Raw genomic sequence first — 24,368 nt, forward strand, 5'->3', positions numbered from 1 at the left:
GAAAAGTGCACCAGTGCCTGGTATCAGACACTCTTCTGCAGGCAGGGGGAGGGGCGGGGCTGTGTGCTCTACCCTCCACCGCCACTTTCAGACCGTGTGTCTCAATTCGTTCCCTAGCTCCCGAGGTCATGAATCAGTATATCGTGTACACAGGTTCGGGCACTGGTAAGGACCCTAGCTCACTTCACATTGGGACAATGTTCCCTTATTTTTCTGTCACGTGGCTGCTTAAGCGCGTTGTAATCACTTACAGCTGTTACTCATCAACAACCGGCAAAACCAACATCTCTCTGACTTAATTTTAAAAACAGTACATTGTGAAAAATGCTGTCATTATTCTCTTACATATCTGTGCATAAAATTGGAGGCATATAATTAAATTGTAAATGTAATAAATATATTTACAATTTTAAATAAATATTATTATTTTAAATATTGAGTAGATTGTGGTCCCTTACTGTGTAGCAATGTGTGTTTATATTTACAACTAAAACAAACGTTTGTCTTTATAAAAGTTCTGTAACATTTCATAAAGTTTATTGAGTTGGATCACGTGATGTTCGGTGGGCGAGCTTCAGAAAAGGTCACGTGATTTCCGGTTAGGGAACATAGGGACCATCGATGCTCACTGGTTTTTGCGTTGCATTGTGGGAATTTTAAGGGAACGAACGGTTCAGTGCACTGAACGGATTTTGCGATTGAGACAGCCCTTAAAATGGCCGACTCCCTGATCAGTGCCCTGACTACTGAACAAGGGAGCTGATTGAGACACACGCAGAGTGTGCTTGTAGCAGCTAGGAGGCTGCTCAGGTTGCAGCAAAAGTACAATTTGTCCAGTTAAAAGTTGTTCTATCACTGAAATAATTTTAGAGACATTATTTAAAGGTAAAAAAAACTACATAGTGTTGCTTTAATACCGTGTATGGACTATAGAACAACTATATAATACAATGGATTTAAGATGAATATTTAAAGTCTAACTTTAAAATGCATGTTTTTTATGCATGCATCCATCTCACTGTAAATATCTAAGTTAATAAGAATAATGGGAACACTCTAGTGTAGTTTTGATTCAATTCTCACTTTTAACTGCTTGGTTATTAGTAATTAATCAGTAATTAATATTACTGAGATATCGGCTGTTGAGTACTTAAAAATCACATACAGTATTAATGCCTGATTCTGCAAAACCTTAATCCAACTATTTATCAAGCAGTAATTTGTTTCATTCTCTACCCATGTGGTGGTTATTCTTATAATCACTGGCTTTCATACTATCAATAAAATATTACTTAACAGACTGTAGATCTAACCGAGTCTAGTTCTATAAAAAATGACATGAACTGGACAGCCAGCAGCTGCCATCAACCTGCCAATGCATTCTTCCCAAGAAGAAGACTTAACCTATCCACTAGATGGCAGCACTTCACAAGCAGTTCACAATTTTCAACTGAATACAAGGTTTTTCCCAAACCTTTTCAAATACAGACCCTACTATGGTCAAGGCTTGGCTGTAAATCTGACCTCGGTCATCAAACAACCTTTTTATAGCGCGAATCCTTTGTTCATGAATTACATAGATTGTAAATTTTGCTTAATAACGTTTAATTGGTGAATGATACATGAATATTAATATCTAAGCCTTCGCCATAGCACGACCTGTGCATTCAGAATGAGGACTGCCTGCACCAGCAGTGACAGGTGCAATATTTATCATCATGCTGGACTGATGCTGCTGGAAATCCGGACTTTGCATACTAACAGACAGCCACGCGGCGGTGCAGATGCATCATCTTAGTTAAGAAGAAAACACCGAGATCGTATTTACTATAAATGATGCTAAGTCGTTTGTGGCGAACATTTCGACGCTCATCTTTTCATTAAAACCACGTAGCTCAGTGTAGTAGTGTCAGATGTTTTGAGTAAAAAAGGGAATCGATTAAGATTCTTATATCATAATGCTTGAGAAGAGTAAATATAATTTGGTAGACGACTCGATAGACCCGAGGATACCCACAGATAATGAAGGGCAATTCCAGCATGGACTCTCATTCGAGGTTAAGGTGCGTAACAGATAAATATTTAGCCTACCGTATTATTAGCGGCTTATACTTTACATTACTGTGGGCATTTACAATGTGATTTAGTTGTGGTTAATACTAATGAATATTTTTGAATACATTTTTTTTAATTTTTTAAATAGCTTGCAATTACAGTAGGCTATAAATATAGGTATTATGTTTTATGTGTAACACGGGCACTGTACTTTACTATAAATACCTGCATGCGGACCTCACCTGTTGCATGAATGCAATTTTTATTGACTTTTCTGCAATATGCATTACGCTTTATCATTACGTTATATAGCATATATAAAAATCTGTTACTTATTCTAACATCCCTGTTACAGTTCATAGGAAGTCTGGATATTGTGCGACCTAAAAGCAGGATTGAAATCCTGGCAGCTATGAGACAAATACGGGTAAGCCTTTCTGCATTTAACTGATGCATTTTCAAAGAGATAATCTCCATAATACATAGTAAATGACATTTTGTTAAAAATAAATACTTTAAAATAATATAAAAAATAGTATACTATAAATAAAACATATAAAATGCCCTATTTTGGGTTGTACTGTATTAGTTTTTAGTGTTCTTAGAACTTGCAATGTCATCTGAAGCACCTTACCTTACGCACAATACATTTCCATTTTAAACATATTTTGCATCAGTTACTGTGCCATAGTCTTCCATATGAAGTGCCCACCATGGTTTAGTTTTGTGATGGAAGATGATTTCTCTATAATTTTTTATTTATTTATTCTATAGTATATGTGGGTGATTATGCAACCACAATGCAAAGTTAAATAGTGGACAACAAGATTTATTGAAAGTAAACCCCTATTTTTCATTAAAACACAATAGAATGGGACAGTATTACTTATATTAGATTTGCTTTCTTGACATGTGACTTTTCAGAAATAATATTGTATGGCATTAATGCAAGTGGTGAATGTATTTTTTTCTTGACACAATATGGATCTGGTCATTGTTTGCATTGTGGCTGTATTTATGACTATGAGATTGCAGCAATGTGCTGGCAGCAGCAGCATGGTTTGGGCGAAATGACTTTGCTTCATTTAAATAAAAAGTGTCTGTGCAGTGACAGCTTTATCCAGGTTTTTGTTAAGGTAACATGTTGATAAATCTAACCTGTTTTTCACAGCACTAAGCCAGACAGCATCACTCTTTCAGGCATTACTTTCTATTTCTGGTTAGAAAGTGAACGTGTCAGAAGAGACACACTCCTTAAAGACAAGCTCGCTCTGCACTAACATTTAATGGTAGCGTTAATCAAGGATGAAGTAGGTTTCAGATGAAGTGTTTTTCTGCAGAGATCTTTTAAGCTAGCCACACTTAAGTATGCGTGCTGCATCGCCTCTGATCCCACCCCTGTCGATTTTCTGTTATGTCCTTGTCTTTGATTGCTTCTCTGGATCTAACAGAGCTCTTTTAAGTCATCCAAAAGCAGCAGCATCTTTATTTGTGGTTGATCATATCTGTGAAGAAGTGTTTGCAAGTCATTTGATAAAAAGATGTGTTTTTTTATAAATTATGGTCTGTAATCACAAAAACTGCTTTAAAAGCACAATATACAGTCTTCCCTGATGAACACATGTGTCAACGTTCTCCTTTTTATATACTAAAATTCATAACATTTGTATTCATAAGTGAGAATTAACTTGTTGGACCCAACCGTGTAAGTGTCATAAACTTTTGTTAAACACAAAGCTTTTTTCTGTGATAATCGAAAAGTTTATGGGAAAAATGATTGTGCGAGGGAACCAACTTCCGGGTTAGCCTACAAAAATATTTCATCCCTGCGGCATTTGGGATTTATAGCTGCATCCCAAATGGTGCACTTCATGTGACTTGTGGTCTTGTGAACTTATAATGGCCACCGCATGCACATGTCCTTTAAGACAGAAGACCATAGGGGTGTCCCGTTTCGTTTCCACTTTTACTGCTGTAAACATCATAGATGTGTTCGACTTCATGCTGTGCTGCGCAGACCAGTCTGCATATGACGTCATCGTAGGGCTGTGCAAAAAATCGACTGCGATTATCATGCGCGTGTCATCAGTAAAGCCGGTTCGGTGATTAGTATTAAATCGCCATCAGCTGCTTTCAGATGGAGCGGCATTTATTAAACAGACCCGTAGTTCACAGAGAAGCTAGGCAAAATCGGGTTCATAATCGAGGAAAATCGATTCCGATTTTCTATGCGATTTTGTCTAGCTTCTCGGTTAACTACGGGTCTGTGTAATAAATGCCGCTCCATCTGAAAGCAGCTGATGGCGATTTACTTCTAATCACGGAACCGGCTTTACTGATGACACGCGCATGATAATCGCAGTCGATTTTTTGCACAGCCCTACGTCATCGTATTGCAAAAGTAATCCAAAAGCAGTACTATCCAGTTGATTTTACGAGGGTGGCATCCAAAACCCAAGGCAGCTGACTTGTTGACTTCGGCGGCTAAAGGCAGCTCCGGGAAATGCATTCGGACAGCTTTCATAGGAAGCGCAATGAAATTCTGTTTTAAAATATATACAGAGAGCCCCTTTGTGATAACTAATACCATGAAAACTGCAATACTAATTTCTCCCTAGAAATGCAATTAAAAGGCGTAAAAAGTGAAAATATAACTTTGTTTACCCTAAATTTGTGATCCGGCCGCTTTCGGTCGCCATTTTGTTTTATCGCACTCGACCAGGCTCGACCAATCACAATTCATGCGCACACAAATTGAATTGTGGGACAAGACAGTGAAGGTATCTCAGAGGACAGGAAGTAAAGGAAACATTTAATTAGGATGTGCCTTAATGCTTTCCTGCCTTGGAATGCTGCATCCGAAGGCAGCATTTCAGAGATTTCGGATGTAGCCAAGATGTTATACTGGATCAATCTGCGCAGCACTGCACGCAGAAGTAGTGTTGTAATGTAGTGTTGTCTAGCACGCATTTCTATTGTTGTTTTTATCAATCCACTCTGTTGGCATTATAACATAATGATTATAAAACTTTTTTCATTACATCATCCATTAACATGATTTAATAAATCCCACTGGACTGATTTTCAATCAGCAGTAGAGGTAAAGACTCCCATCATTCCACGTTTCTTCAAAGCATCATCAAGCTGAAACTTTGTTTTAGTGTGGCGACCTCTAGTGGCTAAAATTACATATTGTGCAATTAAAGTCTTTTTCCTGTTCTCAGTTGTAGCCTGAACTTGAGCATCTCAGTGGTAATAGAGGGACTTCATACATGAACTCATGGATTACCCCTTATAAATAATGAATTTCACATAGTTTAGATAACAGATTAAAGGGATAGTTCACCCAAAAATTCTGAAAATTCTGTCATCATTTACTTACACTCGTGTTGTTACAAACCTGTATAAATTTTGTTGTTCTAATGAACTCAAAGGAAGACATTTTGAGAAATGTTTGTAACCAAACCGTTTGTGGACCCCATTTACTTCCATAGTCATATTTTTTCCTACTATGGAAGTGATGGGGTCCACGAACGGTTTGGTTACAAACATTTCTCAAAATATCTTCCTTTTTGTTCATCAAAACAAAGAAATTTATACAGGTTTGTTACAACATGAGAGTGAGTAAATGATGACAGAATTTTCATTTTTGGGTGAACTATCCCTTTAAGAGAATTTAATAAAAAACATCCTATTAACTTATTTTTAATAGGGTTATCATGTTAAAGTACAATTTTTACAGTGTGGAATTTGTGTAACCTGTTTGCATAAATTTTTTACATATTATTTGCAGTACGAGTTTAAAAGTAAGAACAATAAGAAGAAGAAAGTCACCCTCATTGTGTCAGTGGATGGCGTCAGAGTGATTTTGCGGAAGAAGAAACAGGTGAAGACTTTCAATGTATATTAAAACATCACTATTGTATTGTTATAATTTATTTCAGTAATGTGTTTTTTTATTTTATTGTGCTAAATCTTTCACTTAGAAATATACCGCTGGATACAGCTGGGATGACAGTCAAATGACACTGGCTCAGGATCCCATTTTTAGGTAATTTGATAGCATATTTGTTTAGACCATATTCTATATGTAATGTTGCTCATGAACAGAGTGACATGGTCTCTGGGGTGTGATGACCTTCATCATCGTGCATGTCAAAATGTCAAAATCATTTGATTCTGTATGCTGCATCAGTGTTCTCCAAATCCCCATAGCAACAAGTCTGCTGTTCACATAAATAGAAAGAGTGTTTAGCAGTAACAGCATAAGTGTTAATCAGTGCACTTTCATTAAAAGAATAGGGATAATAAAGAGGAAATGTATCTGCATTATATTTCTGAAACAAATGGATAAACTGTTAAGCTGAAACATTTACTGTCACAAAACTATAAAGTTAGTCTAAAATCTACTTGTGAGTGCATGAATTGTTTTTCCTGTTGAGTGCTTAATAACATACTGAACTGAGTTCATGAGCGATTTGGCCTTGTTGTTGCCATGGCAATGAGGTCTATCATTGTTGCTCCTGAATTATTTTTTTCCTTTTCAGAATATTTTATGTCTCACATGACTCACAGGACCTCAAGATATTTAGTTACATAGCGAGAGACAAAAAAAACAACGTGTTCCGCTGCAATGTCTTCAAATCAAAGAGAAAGGTAAACAAACACCCAATCATTTATCGAAAATATCAGCCAATCAGACAGAATCATAAATTCTGTCTGCGACTAAATGCATTGTAAAAATGCTTAAAGGTGCAGGGTGTAAATTTAGTGGTGAGGTTGCGGATTGCAACCAATGGCTCAGTCCACTGCTCTTACCTCGCTTTCGAAACGCATAGAGATTATTATTAGAAACGCATTTCCAGTAGCCGCCACCGGAAAAACATGTCATTGATGGAGAGAAATTAGTAAAATAGTTTGTCCATTCAGGGCTTTTGTAGAAACATGGTGGCACAAAATGGCGACTTCCATGTAAGGGGACCCTCTGTGTATGTAGATAAAAACGTCTCATTTTAAGGTAATAAAAACATAATGGTTCATGATTAAAAGGTCTTTATATACCCCTGATAATATAGTTTTGTATATTATTTAGCATTTCTGTCAAGAGATCCTTTTAAAAATTACACACTGCACCTTTAACAAATAAATTGAATTGAATTTTCTTGGACAAAAAAGGTCACAAATTTATATACGGTTTATAACAATATTAATAAATGAATATACGTTCAATATTCACTTAGTTATGTTAGCTATATTGCTCGGTCAAAAAATTTTTAAATATTGAACCTCATCTTCTATAGTAAAGGCTGTAGGTTTGAGCTTGTCAGTATGATTCACTTTGGCTTGAATTTTGTTCGTCGCATCAAGGACTGTCCGAAATGAACTAATCCATCACATTGACAGCACTGCTATAATGTGGAATTGACTCGTGAATGTAATGCTCTCTCTCTCTATCTCTCTCTGTTGCTCTCTCTCCATATGTCATTCTCTCTCTTTCATGTGTGAATGAATTTCTCTATTTTCACCTACGTAGTTATATTTTCAATAAATCTTGGTGCTTGAATATCTGCTGTCTTTGTCACAGAGCCAGGCCATGAGGATAGTACGAACGGTGGGCCAGGCATTTGAGGTGTGCCATAAACAAAGTCTAGACAATGCCGATGGTGAGAGATATTGAGAGTGACCTCAACTCCCTATTCATTTCACCTGACATGAACCTCATGTAATGAGAAGCTTTGTAAATGTATTGTTTTATTATTTTTTATAGGGGTAAAATTTGATTAGGCCATGATCATCCTCATTATCATCATCGTAATACAGCTGCATGGCTTCTTCATTCAGTTTATATGTGCAAAGTTATCTGACTTGAGGTAGATATGTGAGGTACGTGTAAAAACATCAACATATCCATATGAATCTTTCATAATGTTTTTTAAGTGTTTAGTCATGTTTAGACCAGTGGCGGCCGGTGACTTCTTTTTTCGAGGGCGCATGACGGGGTATGTAGCCCGTCATGTGTGTGTGTGTGGTTTCATAATTTTAAAGTATGTGTTCTGCCCATTGAGTGATCCTATGTGCATCCTGATTTTAAAAATATACGTGTCCATTACCAGAAACTTGCATAATCTCATGCGTAATCAGAGTTTACTGTTAAGGGAGTGTCTTGCGTGTATTTTGTGAACGTGAGCGTCTCTTTTATCATAAATGGTTTTGATGCGTGTGCAGCAGGTACTTATTTTGACAAAACACGTGATGCACATGGTTTATATGATCCAACAAACACATATTTTGAAAACATGAGCAACACACATGACACTCCGAACACTTTTTTTGAATTTGCGCACCTCGGAAGAGCCGTCAGGAGCCACCACTGGTTTAGACATATGTAGACTGCTTGACAAGTATTTCTTTTACTTTCTTTCTTTGCATAGCTGCTTTGGAGCAATATGTGTTTAAATGCCCTACACAAAAATAAATATTAGTGGCAAAGAAATAAATGTGTATTACTATTTTTGAATAAACATATATTTATTTACGTTTGTCATATTGCTTTTCTGCTGTTTAAGTGTGACACTGACCCTTCGTGAATCTGTTTTGGCAGCATGGCTGGTTAAAGGAGAAGAGGAGAGAAGCAAAGAAGAGCCGCAAGCTTCCAGCGACAGCACTGAGAGATCAGGCAGTGTGAAAAATGATAAGGTAAGGACCTCTACCTGATGTTAAAGGCAACATGTAACCTTAGCAGAAACCCTGTAAGTTTTTTGTCTCAATGTCTCATTTACTTTTACCTTAATGATACACATTCCGGGTTAAGTCAGTAAAATTCTACCTTTTTAATGCTTTTTTAAGAAAAAACTAAAGGAAGGTTCAGACACAGCATAGATTGTGCAGTAAAATGATGTTACATCTATTTTATTTATAGATCCCACGTGGTTTTATAGGGCAAAAATTGGGCCATGATTGCATAGATAGTGCTTAAAAGATGCACTCATATGCCTCATTTACAGCCAATTGTTAGTTTTTAATTTTTAAAAAGTCAATATTTTAAAGACTTAGATTTAGTTGTTTCAAATGCGAGTCTTCTGGCAGCTGTGGTATGGTATGAATTATTAGATAATACATTCAAGAAAACTGGTCTAAATGATTTCAAAGCTTTTGCTTGACTCTTATGAATAAGATATGAAAGCTGTGCAGCTTGTTGACAAATATGAGATCAATAAGGGTTTAATGGTAAAGGCTTGTGATATCCGAGAAGATGGAGCTTTGATTTGTTTACAAACATTTACATGATGCTTTGAAATGGTTTAAGCACTGAATTGATCTTTTCTCACATACGCCAAGTGTACCTGCAAACGTCCAGCCACTGTATTGAGAGTTTTATGAGTTGGTTTCACTGGAAATCGATCCAGTTTATAAGTTGCGTTTATTAAAACTTTAAAATCAAGAAATGAATTTTTAAAACGTTTTGTTTGATTTCGAAACATCCGTAAACAGAAAGAAGAGGACCCAGGTACTATTGCATGTGTGTGCTGCTGCAGGTGGAGAATTTCGTAGCTTGTTCAACAGTTGCTCAGAATTTTAACTTCCCATCTAGATGGTGGCCATGTAACAATGCATGTACAGAAAATGACTCTGCAAGTAACTGCAATTCCATGTTTCAAACAGAGAGGGCAATAGAGAGGCAAACATTACAAATTGCAGCTTTAAACAGTTTTAGGCTACTGCTTTTGGTCCAATTCACGATTTTACATTTGCTTCGGTGTGTAGGTGTGTATTAGTAAATGTTAACGATATGCAAAAGTTACAAACCCCAAAGTAAACGATGACGTGAGTTATCGTGTCCAAAGTAAATCTCTTTTCTTGGACTACAACAAACACACGGATTTTAGGCAACAGTTTACTTCCTGGGATTGGTGATGTAGAGAAGACAGACATTATCATAATTCCTCACAGTTTGTAAGTTAACTCCGGATAGCATTGCATTGTGAGAAAATCTTTTAAAGGGGACAGAGAATGAAAAACCATTTTTACCTTGTCTTTGTTGAATAATGGTAGTCTACCCGCATTCACGAACATACAAAAAGTGCTAGACATGCTAAACATCTCAGTCTCATAGAAATTCCTCTTTTAGAAATGTCAGCCAGAAAACGGCCCAATCTGAAAAACTGATGCTTATGACATCACAGGCATCTCACTGCCCCTCCACTTTAAAATAATTGGCTACATTTTTTGAGTGGCAGCAAAGTCAGCCGATCAGTAATGATTGATTGCAAGTTAAGCCAGTAGGGGGAGCCAAATAGGTGCAAAACCACTCGTTTAAAATCCCCCACCCTAATAGAGCTATCTGAGTGAGGTTTTTAGGAAGCTTCTAAGGCATTACAGACCCAAACAAAAAAAAATGTTGTCTACATGTCACATCACAGAACAAGGATAAATACCCCGTTCAATCATTCTATGTCACCTTTAAAAAGAATCATTCCCATCAGGATTCATATCTGATATGCTTCATTCTGATACAGAAAGACAACATTTAAGATGCATCCAATTTGGCATACATTAAAACAAATACCGACCTAAGTTTTTCTCATCCAATGTCTTGCCTTACTTGCACGTAACAAAATTAAAAGGTGTTGTGAATGTCATTTTTAAGCCAATAGTCAAGTCAAAAAATGGGACAAATCTTCACACAGGTCTGTGAAGATCAAGTGCTGGTCATGGAGGCTCTCTCAAGCCCTCTGACAGTAAACCATCAAGTTCAGCTTCTCCAGAGGCAGTTACAGCAGCAGGAACAGATGAGCCAGGCCGCCTCTGCCCAGGTGAGCTATTTTATGTGTTTACATTAGGGCTGTCAAAAAGATTAATTATGGATAAAGTAATAGTTGTTGTTGTTGTTGCTCAGGTCAGTCTGCTTCAGCAGCAGCTGTCGGTGGAGACCAGCGCCAGGACCGAGGCTCAGACCAGAGTCCAGCAACTCCTTCAGCAAAACACTGAACTCCTGCAGCATCTCTCTCTGCTGGTCAAACACGTCCAGGAGCTGGAGCTGCGCACACAAGCACAGAAACGCTCACCTTGTGAGTCACCTATGTGATAGCAGCAGTGGTGCAAATTGGTCTTTTCATATCTGTAATGTTTTGATAAGTTTAATAAGTACTTTTCTTCATTGCTTCATTCCTTGTCATGCAAGTACAAAGTGGTTCCAATGTAACATACTGTAAATATGTTTGTTGCACTTTAACAACATAATATTTAACATAAAGAGTAGTAATAACACAAATAAATTTGATAACATCACAACTGAATGATTAAGCAATTAACTATGCCATCATGTCCAATTCCTTCCCAAAGTGGGATCACAGGACAGTCTTCTCGAAATCGCCCTGCGTGCCAACATGCCACGTGTTCCACGTGACCCCAGTCCCAACCCTCCACCACCACCTCGAGGGGGCTTTCCTCTCTCAAACAGCCTGGTTGGGCTGGATGCCTTCGGTTTCTTCAATGAACCTTCAGTCCAAGCGAAGAAAAAGCCAGAGCAGGACCGCGACTCCGGGCAGGGTCAGGATGAGGATCACTCTGGAAATTGCTCTCCTCCAGGGATCCAGTTTCTCAGCGCATTGGAGACACCTGGATTCAGAGAGTCCGGAATCGCCTCTGGATACGAGTCCAACACAGATGAAAGCGATGATCGTGACAGCTGGGGCCAGTAATTGTGTGTTTCTGTGTATAGCATACACCAGTTGTCAGTTCACATTGTAAATCAGCACAGTTATGTTGCTCACCACCAGCAAAACTAGTATATCCAACACATGACATACTGTATGCTGGTTGCCAGCATTACTGGTTTTGTTCAGCAGAGGGAGCACTTTGGCTTTGTGGGGTATTTTTGCATTGCAGTGTCATTTGTCAGACAAAATTGTGCAGTTGTTCAGAAAACAGCTATCTACAATATAACAGTCAGAACACATCTCTTGCTATTATTATTATTTTTATATATTCCTGTGTGTGTCCAGGTTGTCTTTATAATTTAAAACAAATCTCACATGGTTTAATTTTTATAATAGAATACTTTAATCATATTGACAAATCCTATGGCACCAGTTCGTGTAATGCTGCATCCACGTCAGTAGGTGTCAGTATAAAGTTCAAGATGTCTTGAAAATTTTTAACATACATGCCTTACTAAAAAACATTACTGGGGTGCATTTTGAGTCAAAACAAAGGACATTGATGTATTTTAAGATATTTCCGTGCAAGTTGTTTTCAGTTTTAACAGCTTTTACATTCATTTTAGTCTAGGACTAGTCTAATCCCTGTCAGGGAAATCCCCCCTTAAAGAGTTAAACAGTTAATACATTTAATGCACTTTGTTTTTTTCTGATCAGTATTATTGCATGTGTTTTATAATATTTGAGATCAGTGCTATAAGTTGGTGTTTGACATTTTTATGTTTTTGTCAGTGTTTTGATATGTTGATATGTCAGTGAAATGCTAAAAAGCGAGAAAAATGACACTTAATTTAAGCAGCTAAGTGGCTTTAACTGTTACAAACCTAAAATACTGTTTTTAAGTCAATTATTTATGTCATAAAGTTGCATAATTGTGACCGTCTCTGTGAAATCCAGGCTAAAGTCTCATTTATGTATAAACTATTTTGGAGCATCAAATTTATTCATTACGCATTGATTTCAAATCTTTGACGTGACGTTACTCTGTCAGTATTAAAGATATCAAAGTTATATTTTTACAGAATGTTCTTTACATTTTGGATGATTTTATGTAGAAAGCACTAAATCACAAAAATGACTTCAGGTTGGTTTTCATAGCCAGGGTCATAATTTGTTAAATGGTAACATCACAAACATTACTTTTTTTTACCAATCAATCACTTTTTTCCATGGACAAAATGTAGCAAGTTATACTAACACTGTGCTTTTTGTGCTAACAAGCTACTGTATTGTGACATTTGTACAATACTTTCAGTTAGTAACTCTGTTCTGAATGAATTAAATGAAATTAAAAGTGATTGAGCATTTTAATGTCTTTATTACTGTACAAATTCAAATGTTTTTAGATTTAATAGTTTTTAAAGGTTTCTTTCTCAATATTTTATTCTCATAGGTAAAGTGCCTCAGTTTTCTTTAGCTGTCTAAAACAGCAAAATATGGTGTGAAAAGGCCCTAGACTCTATAATTAAAACTCTTGGCTGTTCGGAGTTTCCTGCATTCCCCTCTGTTTATTTCTGCTCCTGTACGAGGGTTAGCAGGCGCAGCCCCTCATTTCTTTCAGGATGGAGCGGGAGAGTGAGGATGATTGTGTTCTGCTTACAGGCTGATCCATGCATCTGTTAGATTCAAGTGTTTCATTGGAGAAAGTGGTGAGTGTCACTTCTGTTATGTAGGACTGTTTGATTGGTCTATTTGACTCATTGCCGATAATTAAGTTATTCAATATACTCAATGTATTAAGTGTGGACTTATACTACTTATATAATACTAAAAATTTAAGGCAGATACTGGATAATTGCATCAAATAAATGTATAGAGTGTAATTTAAAATGTACAAAATTTACAATTTAAACTGTACTTTAAAGTTATTTCTTGTTCGAACAATCAAAATAATTATCAAAAGTAAAGCGACCATACTGTATAGAGTACTGCTCTTCCACATGAAGATGACTGAATCTTCACACACTACATAAATAAACACCGCTGACATAGTGGACGTTTGTGTACTGGCAGAATTTTCTGACCAGAGGGCAAATCCACCAACAAGAGGAACTTTGTTCTTCACCTTGTGGGTTTGTGGTATTAAATACCTTTTGAGAAAACATCTAGCCTTTTTCATTGTGCATTTGAATGAGGTAATGTAATGTAATAAATAAAGTAATATATAACCTATACAAAACTTATATTTAAAAATTCACTGGAAAAAATGATTCATTGAATTTAATATTTTTTTTTAAGGTAAGTGGTTGCAATCAATTTATTTAAGCTACATTTAAACAAAAAAAGATTAGTAAAGTAAAATAAAATATAAAACTTTTGTTTAAATGTAGCTTAAATAAATTGATTGCAACCACTTACCTTAAAAAATTGATGAAATTCAATGAATCATTTTTTTCAGTGTTCTACTTATGAAGTTGAAATTAGTTAGGACAGAATTTGAAAAAATGACATTGACAGATATTTGATGAATGTTGTTTTTGCAGGAATTAAAATGATGTTTCAGATAAGACAATACTTTACTGTCCTTCTTCTTGTTGGAGCAGTGAAGTCACAGGTCAACCCAGGTAAGTGACAAGTATTGAGTTCAGTTTTGTTATATGACAAAAACAGCCGTTGGTTTAAATTAACCCAGAACATGTGTATATTTGACCCAACAATTGGTTAATACAGCCAAGCATTTTGATTCGAAACAACCCAGCATAGATTAAATTAACCCAGCGCGTTGGGTTCGTCCCCCTTTTGACTTATTTCTACTATATTTTAAATTACAGCAAGTTTAGAAAGTAAGTTAAATTGACATGTGAAGGCAGAATGATTCTACTAAAAATGTTGTGTTTTATTTAACGTTTTTTTATTTTATTTATTAAAAGTTTTGTGATTTAGTGTACTACCAAAACTCTAGATACTTGGGGGATTTCTAATGTGACCAAAGCTATGAGCAGACAGCAGGTAAATCATTGCCAAGGCACAAGGAGGAAGCTAAGCTGGAGGTCTAGTGTCTGTTTTATCTGCCAAGACTAACAAATTACATTTACGAGGAGGACTGGCTCACTGAGTTTTTCAGTTCTGCTACCTGCAGTAGATGCTATTTTTCTTAAAGCTGCATTACTTCCAGCAGTGTTTATTACTTTATACATTTAGCAGATGCTTTTTTTCCAAAGCATTATATCTTGGAAACCAGCAAATGAGGGAGCATTCAATGTTTAACTTAAGAGCCAACAATGGTGTGGATTGTGTATAATACAGAAATTCACTGGCAAAAGTTTCACTGAAGATGTACAATTTTTGTTATATTGAAAAAAACATCAAGTAACTAATGAAAATTGTGACCCTGGGCCCCAAAACCAGTCATAAGGGTTCTTTATTAAATTTAATGAATAAGCTTTCCATTGATGTATGGTTGGTTAGGATAGGACAATATTTTGACGAGATAAACTTGAAAATCTGGAATCTGAGTGTGCAAAAATTATTTATAAAAAATACAATGCATCCAATAAAAGTGTATATTTACACTAGGAAATTTACAAAATATCTTCACGGAATATGATTTCACATATTAATCTAATGAGTTTTGTCATAAACAAGAAATCTGTACATTTTTGACCCATACAATGTTTTTTTTTTTTTTTTTTGCTATTGCTACAAATCTACCTATGACTGGTTTTGTGGTCCAGGGTCACAACTGTCAAGCATTTGAAGGATTCCTATATGAATTAACTGTACAAAGCTGAAGAAAGTCATCTAGTTCATGGTGAACTTGTCCTGGCATGAACATAAAAGTCTCTCTGTTTTCTGCTGGTGGAGGCCTCATGGATGGGGTTGAGTGGTATTTTGGGTATTTGCTTATGGGGTGTGGATTCATGCTGCAGAGGCTGTGTGTCCACCTATATGCACAACCCTCTTGGTGAAGGTTTTCAGGTTCTTACTGTACTCCCACAACACAATGCCACCTACTGTAGAGATGCTGAGTAGATGTTTAGGTATCTGTTGTGCCAGTAGCCTATACCTGTTATGGGGTAATCCCCAAAAAAAATGACCCAGAAAACAACAATTATTTCACTTTCAAGATTCCAATTTCCCAATATTGTGATCCCATTTGAACTCTGTATGAAACCAAGCACTGCGTGGGAATAAAAGCTTTATATAAAAATTTAGAAAAAGATATAACAATGTGCAAAACATGAACATTTACATTTACAATGAATTGGTGCCTTTTACTACCAAGCATTGTCAGTGTTATTTAAACGCATGTGTGAATATTTTCAATGATCAGTTTTCTAAATTTGTAACAGCTGTATGTAGGTACCCACTGGGTATGACAGGTGGACAAATTCAAGATGAAGACATCTCTGCTTCCAGCCAATGGTCAGAATCCACTGCAGCTAGATATGGCAGGTATAACCAACACATTTATTGTACACAAAAAATGGATCTTATTTTCTACACCACATTCTTTGTCATTCCAGATTAGACTTTGATGATGGAGACGGGGCGTGGTGTCCAAATGAAATGGGTGAACCAGACAGACTTAAGCAATTCTTGCAGATTGATCTTCGCACACTGCATTTTTTGACTCTTGCTGGCACGCAGGGACGCCATGCGGATGGAGTGGGCAATGAATTTGCCCAGCGTTACAAGATCAAGTACAGCCGTGATGGCACCCGCTGGGTCTCCTGGCGTGATCGACATGGTCAACAGGTGAGGTTTCGATGTTGTTTTTTTACATCACACTGAGGTTATCTGTATGTGTCTATGTATCTGCCTTCACTGTTAGAATAAATGGTCAAAATGTGTACCCGAGCTGTCATTGGGGCAGTAACCTTTAAAAAGGCCCTAATTTGTACCATTAAGATACATTTAGTACCAATATATACCTATGAGATACTATCTTTGGTACTACTATGAACTCTTTGGGGTCCAAAGCTGTACTTTTGACAGGGAACTGCAGTGACAGCTAGGGTACATTTTGTTTAATTTTTTTCTGACATTGTATCCATCTGTGGTGGAGTCCTGTTATGTTCACAGAAAGAAATGTTTACTTTGCAGTGTCAAATCTATTTTGTATATACTGGTGTAATTGGGTAATACAGGAAGTGATGTAACTCTTAATGTGTCTATTTAGATAATTGAGGGGAACAAGAATGCTTATGATGTCGTGCTAAAGGACTTGGAACCTCCCATTATTGCCCGTTATGTGCGTTTTATGCCCATCACTGAGCCATTTATGACTGTGTGCATGAGGGTGGAGCTCTATGGCTGTGAATGGCTAGGTAGGTTGTGCTTTTTTAATGGATATCCTTTCCGCCTGCTAAATAGGGCTGTTTCCTCTGATGTGCTTTTTGAAGTTCTTTGGAAAACCATAGAAAAAAATCAATTGTGTATAAATGGCTCCTAAATTGCGTCCCAATTCGCCTACTGATAATGCCGTAATAGACTAAACTGTTTTTGCATTGGGAAAGTATATACAGTTTTTGAGTGCAGAACTAAAAAGTATTTACTAATACTAAGCGGAAGTGATGGCTTCTCCCTGGACGACGCTGATCCTTAAGAACTCATCTTTGCATTCAAGCCTATTTTAAATAATTATTTTTCAAGTAGTGTTTACTCAGTAGTAAATTTTATTTATTCAGTGACGCATCATTTTTTTAATTTGTTAATTATTGGTTGTCCAACTAAACTCCGCTCTCTCGCGATAAGTAATATCAGCTGTTAGAGTGTCCATCTACACTTTTAATTTTCATCTAAAACAATAGACCATCCAGGAACTTTATTCATACTCATTTTAACATAATATGATTTGGAACATACTTATTCTATTTTCAAATACTATTTAGGATGGATAGTCATAGTATGCAGATTGGGATGCAGTGATAACTTTTTTTTACTGTTGGTTGCAGATGGTCTTGTGTCCTACAGCGCCCCTGCTGGTCAGCAGATGACTATCAAAGGGCACCAAATCTACCTAAATGACACTGTGTATGATGGAGCCATTAGTCACAGCAGGTACTGTTTTAAAGAAAAATTGAATCTATTATGCATTTACATGCTTAATATTGAATGGTTTATTAGCTTATCACAGTTTACCTCAGAGCCATGAAAAAGTATTTGTTACAAGCTCTGGATACAGTAGCATATACAATGTAAAGTGGTTTTATAAGAACATGCTTATTCTCAATATTTATTAAGCAAAATTTGCATATAAGACTGTAAAGAAGATTTTTTTATATGCTTTTTTCTGCCAGCATGACAGAAGGCCTAGGACAGCTTACTGATGGAAGTTGCGGTTTGGATGACTTCAATAAAAGTCACATGTATCATGTCTGGCCTGGCTATGACTATGTGGGCTGGACTAATGCTAGTCACCCTGGTGGCTCACTGGAGATGACATTCGAGTTTGATCGGGTCAGAAACTTCACATCCATGAAGGTAAATCTAATAAACTTTAGCCTATTTGCTTCTATATGTGCTCTTCTATTCTTTTCCAATTATAATGTACATAGATAATTTATTTTTGTACTGATGTGTTGATAATGTTTTATTTAAACAGGTCCACTGCAACAACATGTACACATGGGGGGTAAGAATCTTCCAGCAGGCTGTTTGTTACTTTCGTTCAGAGTCAGACTGGGAGCCCAATCCTGTGTCTTTTAAACCAAAACCAGACAACATCAGTCCAAGTGCTCGGTTTGTCACGGTTGCCCTTGGCAACCGCATGGCCAGTGCAATTAAATGCCAGTTTGCATTCAATGACATCTGGATGATGTTCAGTGAAATTGCTTTCCAGTCAGGTAGCATCTCCAATCCTCATTTTCCTTTTATTTTTTTACATTAATTTATTTATTTCTTTATTTTTTTTTATTTTCGTGATACAGCACATTACTGATTTTTATTAAATTTACTGCAATAAACACTTAATGGTCAAGTTCCTTTGAACACTGTTACCCAAATGTACTGTTTTCAACTGTTTCAGACACAGCAGTGTATAATACCTCTCTTGTTCCTCGTAAACGTTATCAAACTCCAGGTGTTCACCCAGGTAAATCTTACAGTTATTCTCATGTTTGGACACATCGTATTATTGTATATATTTTTCAAATAATTATTGACGTTGTGCATGTGCGTGTTTGCACGCAACAGCGCCCCCTAATGTTTATTATTATTGGGTGCATTACAATTCCCAACAATTATGCTTGTCTCAATCATGTATAAAAGGGTTTTATAGACAGAAAAATTAAGCAAATCCACACTGTTGTTATGTTTTCAGTTCAGTTTTAGTTAGAAAGTAACTGACTGAATAGTGACATAGATAACATCAAAATGTGCACCTGTACTACTTTTGCAATATTTCTTTTAAAATAGCCTGCAGCGTAACTCACGAGAGAAACACAAAACATTTTTATCTCTTTACCATACAAGCTGTGGCATTTTACACTGAAAATGAACCATTAGGAAAGTCAATATCTTACACTGAAAGTGGTCTGAAGTGCCTTTGATGTTCACTCAACATCTTTGACACCTCTGACATTCACTAAATTCTTTAGAAAATTCTTCTGAAGGCCCCTCCAATTCCTCACAGGCATTGTTGACCTATTGTCGCAGTATAAAGTAACACATGGCTGTCAATTTTCTTTCCAAACATCTGCAGGGGAAGACCCAACCCACAAAATCGATGACAGTAACACTCGGATCCTGATAGGCTGTTTGGTGGCCATTATTGTCATTCTGTTGGCCATTATAATTATCATAATGTGGCGACAGGTCTGGCAGAAAATGATTGAGAAGGTAAGATCGTCATGTCAAACATCAATAACATGTACACACTGCAAAAAAAATGACTTTCTTGCTTAGTATTTTTATTTTTTTTATTTTGATAGAAACATAAAAAAATCTTAAATCAGGATGCATTTTCTTGATTAGCAAAATGACCTAAGAAAATAAGTCTAGTTTTTAGACAAAATATATCAAATTTTGGTGAATTTGTGCAAAAATATCTACCAATGGGGTAAGTAAAAAAATCTTTAACTTTTTTCTTTAACACTTAATTAAAAAAAATTCAAGAAAAATGTGCTTACCCCATTGGCAGATTTTGTGCTAGTTTTAAGCACAAATTTGTTATATTTAGTCTAAAAACTAGACTTCTTTTCATTGCTCATCAAGAAAATGCATCATGATTTAAGGAATTTTTAGTTATTGATACCAAAAAATAAGACAACAATACTAAGTAAGAAAGTAATTTTTTGCAGTGCAGTACATCTGAAGCTTGTCATGCATACAATGATGCATACATATATTGTATTGTACTGTATGAATTTCTTTTTTCTGAAGAACACAAAAGAAGATATTTTGATAAATGATGGTAAGTAAACAGTTGACGGTACCCACTGAATTCCATCGTATTTGTTTTTCCTACTATGGAAGTCAATATCAGCTGGGTGCTTCCCATTATCAAAATATCTTCTTTTGTGTTCATCAGAATAAAGATATTCATACAGATTTAGAAAAACATGAGTATGAGTTAATGATGACAGAATTTTCATTTTTGGGTGAACTATTCCTTTAATATAACATGTTAACATCTTGTCTTTGTTGAAGGCCTCACGAAGGATACTGGATGATGAGAGGGTCCGTCTCTCGGTACAGAGAGATGCTTTCAGTCACAGCCATTCCTCTCTGTCCAGTGATACCGAATCCAACTCCACATATGAGCGGATTTTTCCCCTGGGCTCTGACTATCAGGAGCCTTCACAACTTTTACGAAAAATTCCAGAGTTCCAGGCTACAGAAAACCTTGGTAGATCAGCACTTCTTTAATTGTTAACTCACCTTTATGAAATTCTATGGAAACCTGCATGCTGATATTTTTGAGTTTATTTTTTATTTTTTAGTCTTTTCACAGCACAGTAGTTTATGCCATGTTAAAGATCTGACTCTCTTAAAGATGGTGATATAATGTCAAGCTGAACGTCAGTGAGGTTGTATGATGCTTTTTGATGTTGGTGCTTTTTAGACCTTGACTGATGTGGTCAATATAAACTGTTGTTATATGAAAAAGAGTTGCAACATTTGCATTCTGCTAAAAAATTCAGCATTGTAAATTGTAACAATTTTGACTTTAAGTTAACATTTCCCCATTTTATTTTACAGAATAAAATATCTATTCGATATTGATGTGTGTATGTTACAGCAATTACCGATGCCCCTTCAGAACCCCCTACAGCAAACCCCACCGATGAAATCCCACACTACGCAGAAACAGACATAGTAAGTCAGGTGAAAGTTGCTGGTTTCCACAGTTACCGCATGCCCGTTGTCAACATGCCGTTGTCTCCTGGAAGAGATGTAGCTCTGGAAGAGTTTCCAAGAGAGAGGCTGACTTTCAAAGAGAAGCTTGGAGAAGGACAATTTGGAGAAGTACTAATCAGTTCCTTACTCTAAAGTATTTTGCCCATCATTTGTTACTATAATATAGGTTCACATCTGTCTCAGGTTCATCTGTGTGAAGCTGAGGGTATGCAAGAATTCATGAAAGACCATTGTGGTGACATCATCGATGAGCCAATGCTCGTAGCAGTCAAGACCCTAAGAGAAGACGCAAACAAAAACGCAAGGTAATGGAAAGGTGCAAGTGTCCCACAATAATAAGAGTTATGAACTTGTTTCTACAGATAATATATCAAGCATTTTAGGAAAATCTAGGAAATCTACATTTTCAGGAATGACTTTTTGAAAGAGATTAGGATAATGTCACGGTTAAGAGATCCAAACATTATCCGGCTGCTGGCAGTGTGCGTTGAGAGTGACCCGCTGTGCATGATTACGGAGTACATGGAGAATGGAGACCTCAATCAGTTCCTGTCCCACCATGAGCTACAGAAGGAAGGTGTTAATGCGGCTGACACAGTCACCATCAGGTATACAGTATCAGACACTAAGGTGGATATATGAGCAAACCCAGTCATTTTTTTGTGATTTTCAGTTACACAAAATCATCTACACTAAAGAAAATTTTGTGAAAATATATCCCTGATATCTTTAATATGAGTTAGGCCATGTCAAAGATTGAAGATTTTCTTCTGCAGCTACAGTAACCTGATCAACATGGCCTCTCAGATTGCCTCTGGAATGCAGTATCTTTCATCCCTGGATTTTGTTCACCGTGATCTTGCTACTCGCAACTGTTTAGTGGGCACAAACAATACCATCAAAATCGCAGACTTTGGCATGAGCAGGAACTTGTATCGTGGGGATTATTACCGCATTCAGGGACGAGCTGTCCTGCCCATCCGCTGGATGTCCTGGGAGAGCATCCTTCTGGTAAAGCAAAACTACAGTGGCATAAGACAAACGATTAAAACTTGGTTATTCTTTTTAACCTTTGTTGTTTCTACAGGGTAAGTTCACCATCGCTAGTGATGTGTGGGCATTCGGTGTGACCTTGTGGGAGATCCTTACCCTATGCAAAGAGCAGCCATATGCTCAGTTCACAGATGAACAGGTGATCGAAAACACAGGCGAGTTTTTCAGAGACCAAAGCAAACAGGTGAGATTCAAGCATGCAAACAAAATCCATTATCATCCTAGATCAACCAAACCTTTCAAGCATTTTCAAGTAATGCAGGGACATCCAGAAAAAAAAACCTAGATTATCTCATGAACACTCAAAAAGATCGAATTAATTTTTTCCATTGTGAAATCCATTCAGCTGATCTCTGGGTCTGGCGGTAACACTTTTAGCATACATTCTAAAAACAAACGGTGCTATAGCACCAAAAGTGGTTCTTTGCTCGTAATCATAGAAGAACCGTTTTTAGTGCCATATAGCACCGGTGAAGCACCTGTAAAGCACCTTTGTAGAACCAAATAGGGGCCATATAGCACCACATATGGTTCTACATAGCACTATATGGTTCTACACAGGTGCTTCAATAGGTGCTTCACTGGTGCTATATGGCACTAAAAACGGTTCTTCTATGATTACGAGCAAAGAACCACTTTTGGTGCTATATAGCACCGTTTGTTTTTAGATTGTAGTTTAGCACAATCCATTGAATCTGATTAGACCCTTAGCATCCCGCAAAAACAAACAAACAAAGAGTTTCAATATTTTTCCTATTTAAAACTTGACATTTCTGTAGTTACATTGTGTACTAAGACCGAAGGAAAATTAAAAGTTGCGATTTTCTAGGCCGATAGCGCTACGTAATATCATTGCGCCTCCTGCAGCCATGGTACGGCAGCAAAGTCCTTGATTGAAATGATTGATGAAAATCGCAACTTTTAATTTTCTGTCGTTCTTAGTACACGATGTAACTACAGAAGAGTCAAGTTTTAAATAGGGAAAATATCGAAACTCTTTGGGGTTTTTTTTGTGCGATGCTAATGGTCTAATCAGATTTAATGGATTATGCTAAACTATGCTAAAAGTGGTACAGCCAGACCCAGAGATCAGCTAGCTCAAATATCAAATGTTTAACTAGGGGAGTTGGAAACTGAGCATATTTGAAAAAAAAAAGTGGAGTGTCCCTTTAAAGGCATAAGTACCTTCTATAATCCCTAACAGATCTATAATGTACTACATTTTTTAAGCGTCAGAGAAATCCATGTAATAACTCGAAAAGAGCAGATGAGGGCAGTGATGATCTTTTTGTTTCAGGTCTATCTTCCGAAGCCTGCTTGTTGTCCTGATTCAGTCTACGGCCTGATGCTTAATTGCTGGAAAAGAAACGCTAAGGAAAGACCCACATTTCTAGAGATCCACAACACTCTGATGGAAGACCATGACTAACTTCATGCTGGTTTTCAGAGTAACACCCCCATACATGTACATACAACCCCTGAATGATGTAAATATGTGTGCTGGTGTCGAGATTATAATATCAACACCTTACTCCATAAAGATTAGTATATAGATAAAAAACATGATTTTGACATGGATATGTATTTGAAAATATGCAGAATCTTTTGTAACATTAAAAATACTGTATCTTGTTTATTTTTATTGAAATTACAGTTGTAAAGAAATCACACACACTTTGTTGCTGTATGTTTTGCTGTTATTGACATTGTTTAATATATGCATGTGCAGAGTTTTTGAGGAAATAATAAAAAATAACTGCCATTTATTTAACATTACTTTATCACACCAACATAAAAACAAAACTTTATATAAATAAGTGTGATCAGAAAAAAGCACCTTAAAAATGTGTTTTATTAATTGAGAAAACTATTTATTAAGAAAACCAGGAGATGGCCTTTAATTTACAATCATATCTGCACAGGTTCAACAGTATAAAAATAATACATTTTAAATTATTGTTTGGGGTTTTAACACTAAAACATTAATATCAACGAATACAAAATTCGTACATGAGTATTAAAACACGAATTTTTTATCATTTATTTATATGTACCATACAACATGTATAGCATGTATAGCAGTTGAGCAGCGCACAAAAAATCATAATGCAGTTATTGCACAACGCTTTATTTGAATATTGCAGCATGCATCTTTTTGTTTTGGAAATGCTTTGCAGATTGAGGCATGGCCTCCTACGCTGTTAAGAAATGTCACCCAGCTTACTGTCACATAAACAA

The 24,368-nt window shown here is 36.5% G+C and overlaps 2 protein-coding genes across 2 annotated transcripts; both read left to right on the forward strand.

Moving 5' to 3' along the window:
- The first annotated feature begins 1,322 nt into the window (after positions 1–1,322).
- Positions 1,323–13,028, forward strand: nos1apb (nitric oxide synthase 1 (neuronal) adaptor protein b). Its single transcript, XM_065269102.2, has 10 exons — positions 1,323–2,063; positions 2,411–2,482; positions 5,849–5,941; positions 6,042–6,106; positions 6,603–6,711; positions 7,640–7,718; positions 8,657–8,751; positions 10,743–10,868; positions 10,952–11,123; positions 11,398–13,028. The coding sequence occupies exons 1-10, from the start codon at positions 1,959–1,961 to the stop codon at positions 11,754–11,756; spliced, it is 1,275 nt and encodes a 424-aa protein (XP_065125174.1). The 5' UTR covers positions 1,323–1,958; the 3' UTR covers positions 11,757–13,028.
- A 315-nt stretch (positions 13,029–13,343) lies between these two features.
- Positions 13,344–23,803, forward strand: ddr2b (discoidin domain receptor tyrosine kinase 2b). The gene is made up of 17 exons (XM_065269112.1): positions 13,344–13,423; positions 14,258–14,338; positions 16,067–16,169; positions 16,241–16,472; positions 16,897–17,044; positions 17,672–17,777; positions 18,017–18,200; positions 18,322–18,562; positions 18,745–18,810; positions 19,420–19,556; positions 20,367–20,565; positions 20,959–21,185; positions 21,261–21,382; positions 21,488–21,685; positions 21,854–22,088; positions 22,165–22,314; positions 23,428–23,803. The coding sequence occupies exons 2-17, from the start codon at positions 14,266–14,268 to the stop codon at positions 23,557–23,559; spliced, it is 2,553 nt and encodes an 850-aa protein (XP_065125184.1). The 5' UTR covers positions 13,344–13,423; positions 14,258–14,265; the 3' UTR covers positions 23,560–23,803.
- The last annotated feature ends 565 nt before the right edge of the window (positions 23,804–24,368 follow it).

This window comes from Paramisgurnus dabryanus, chromosome 6, assembly GCF_030506205.2.
Source record: "Paramisgurnus dabryanus chromosome 6, PD_genome_1.1, whole genome shotgun sequence".
Taxonomy (NCBI): Eukaryota; Metazoa; Chordata; class Actinopteri; order Cypriniformes; family Cobitidae; genus Paramisgurnus; species Paramisgurnus dabryanus.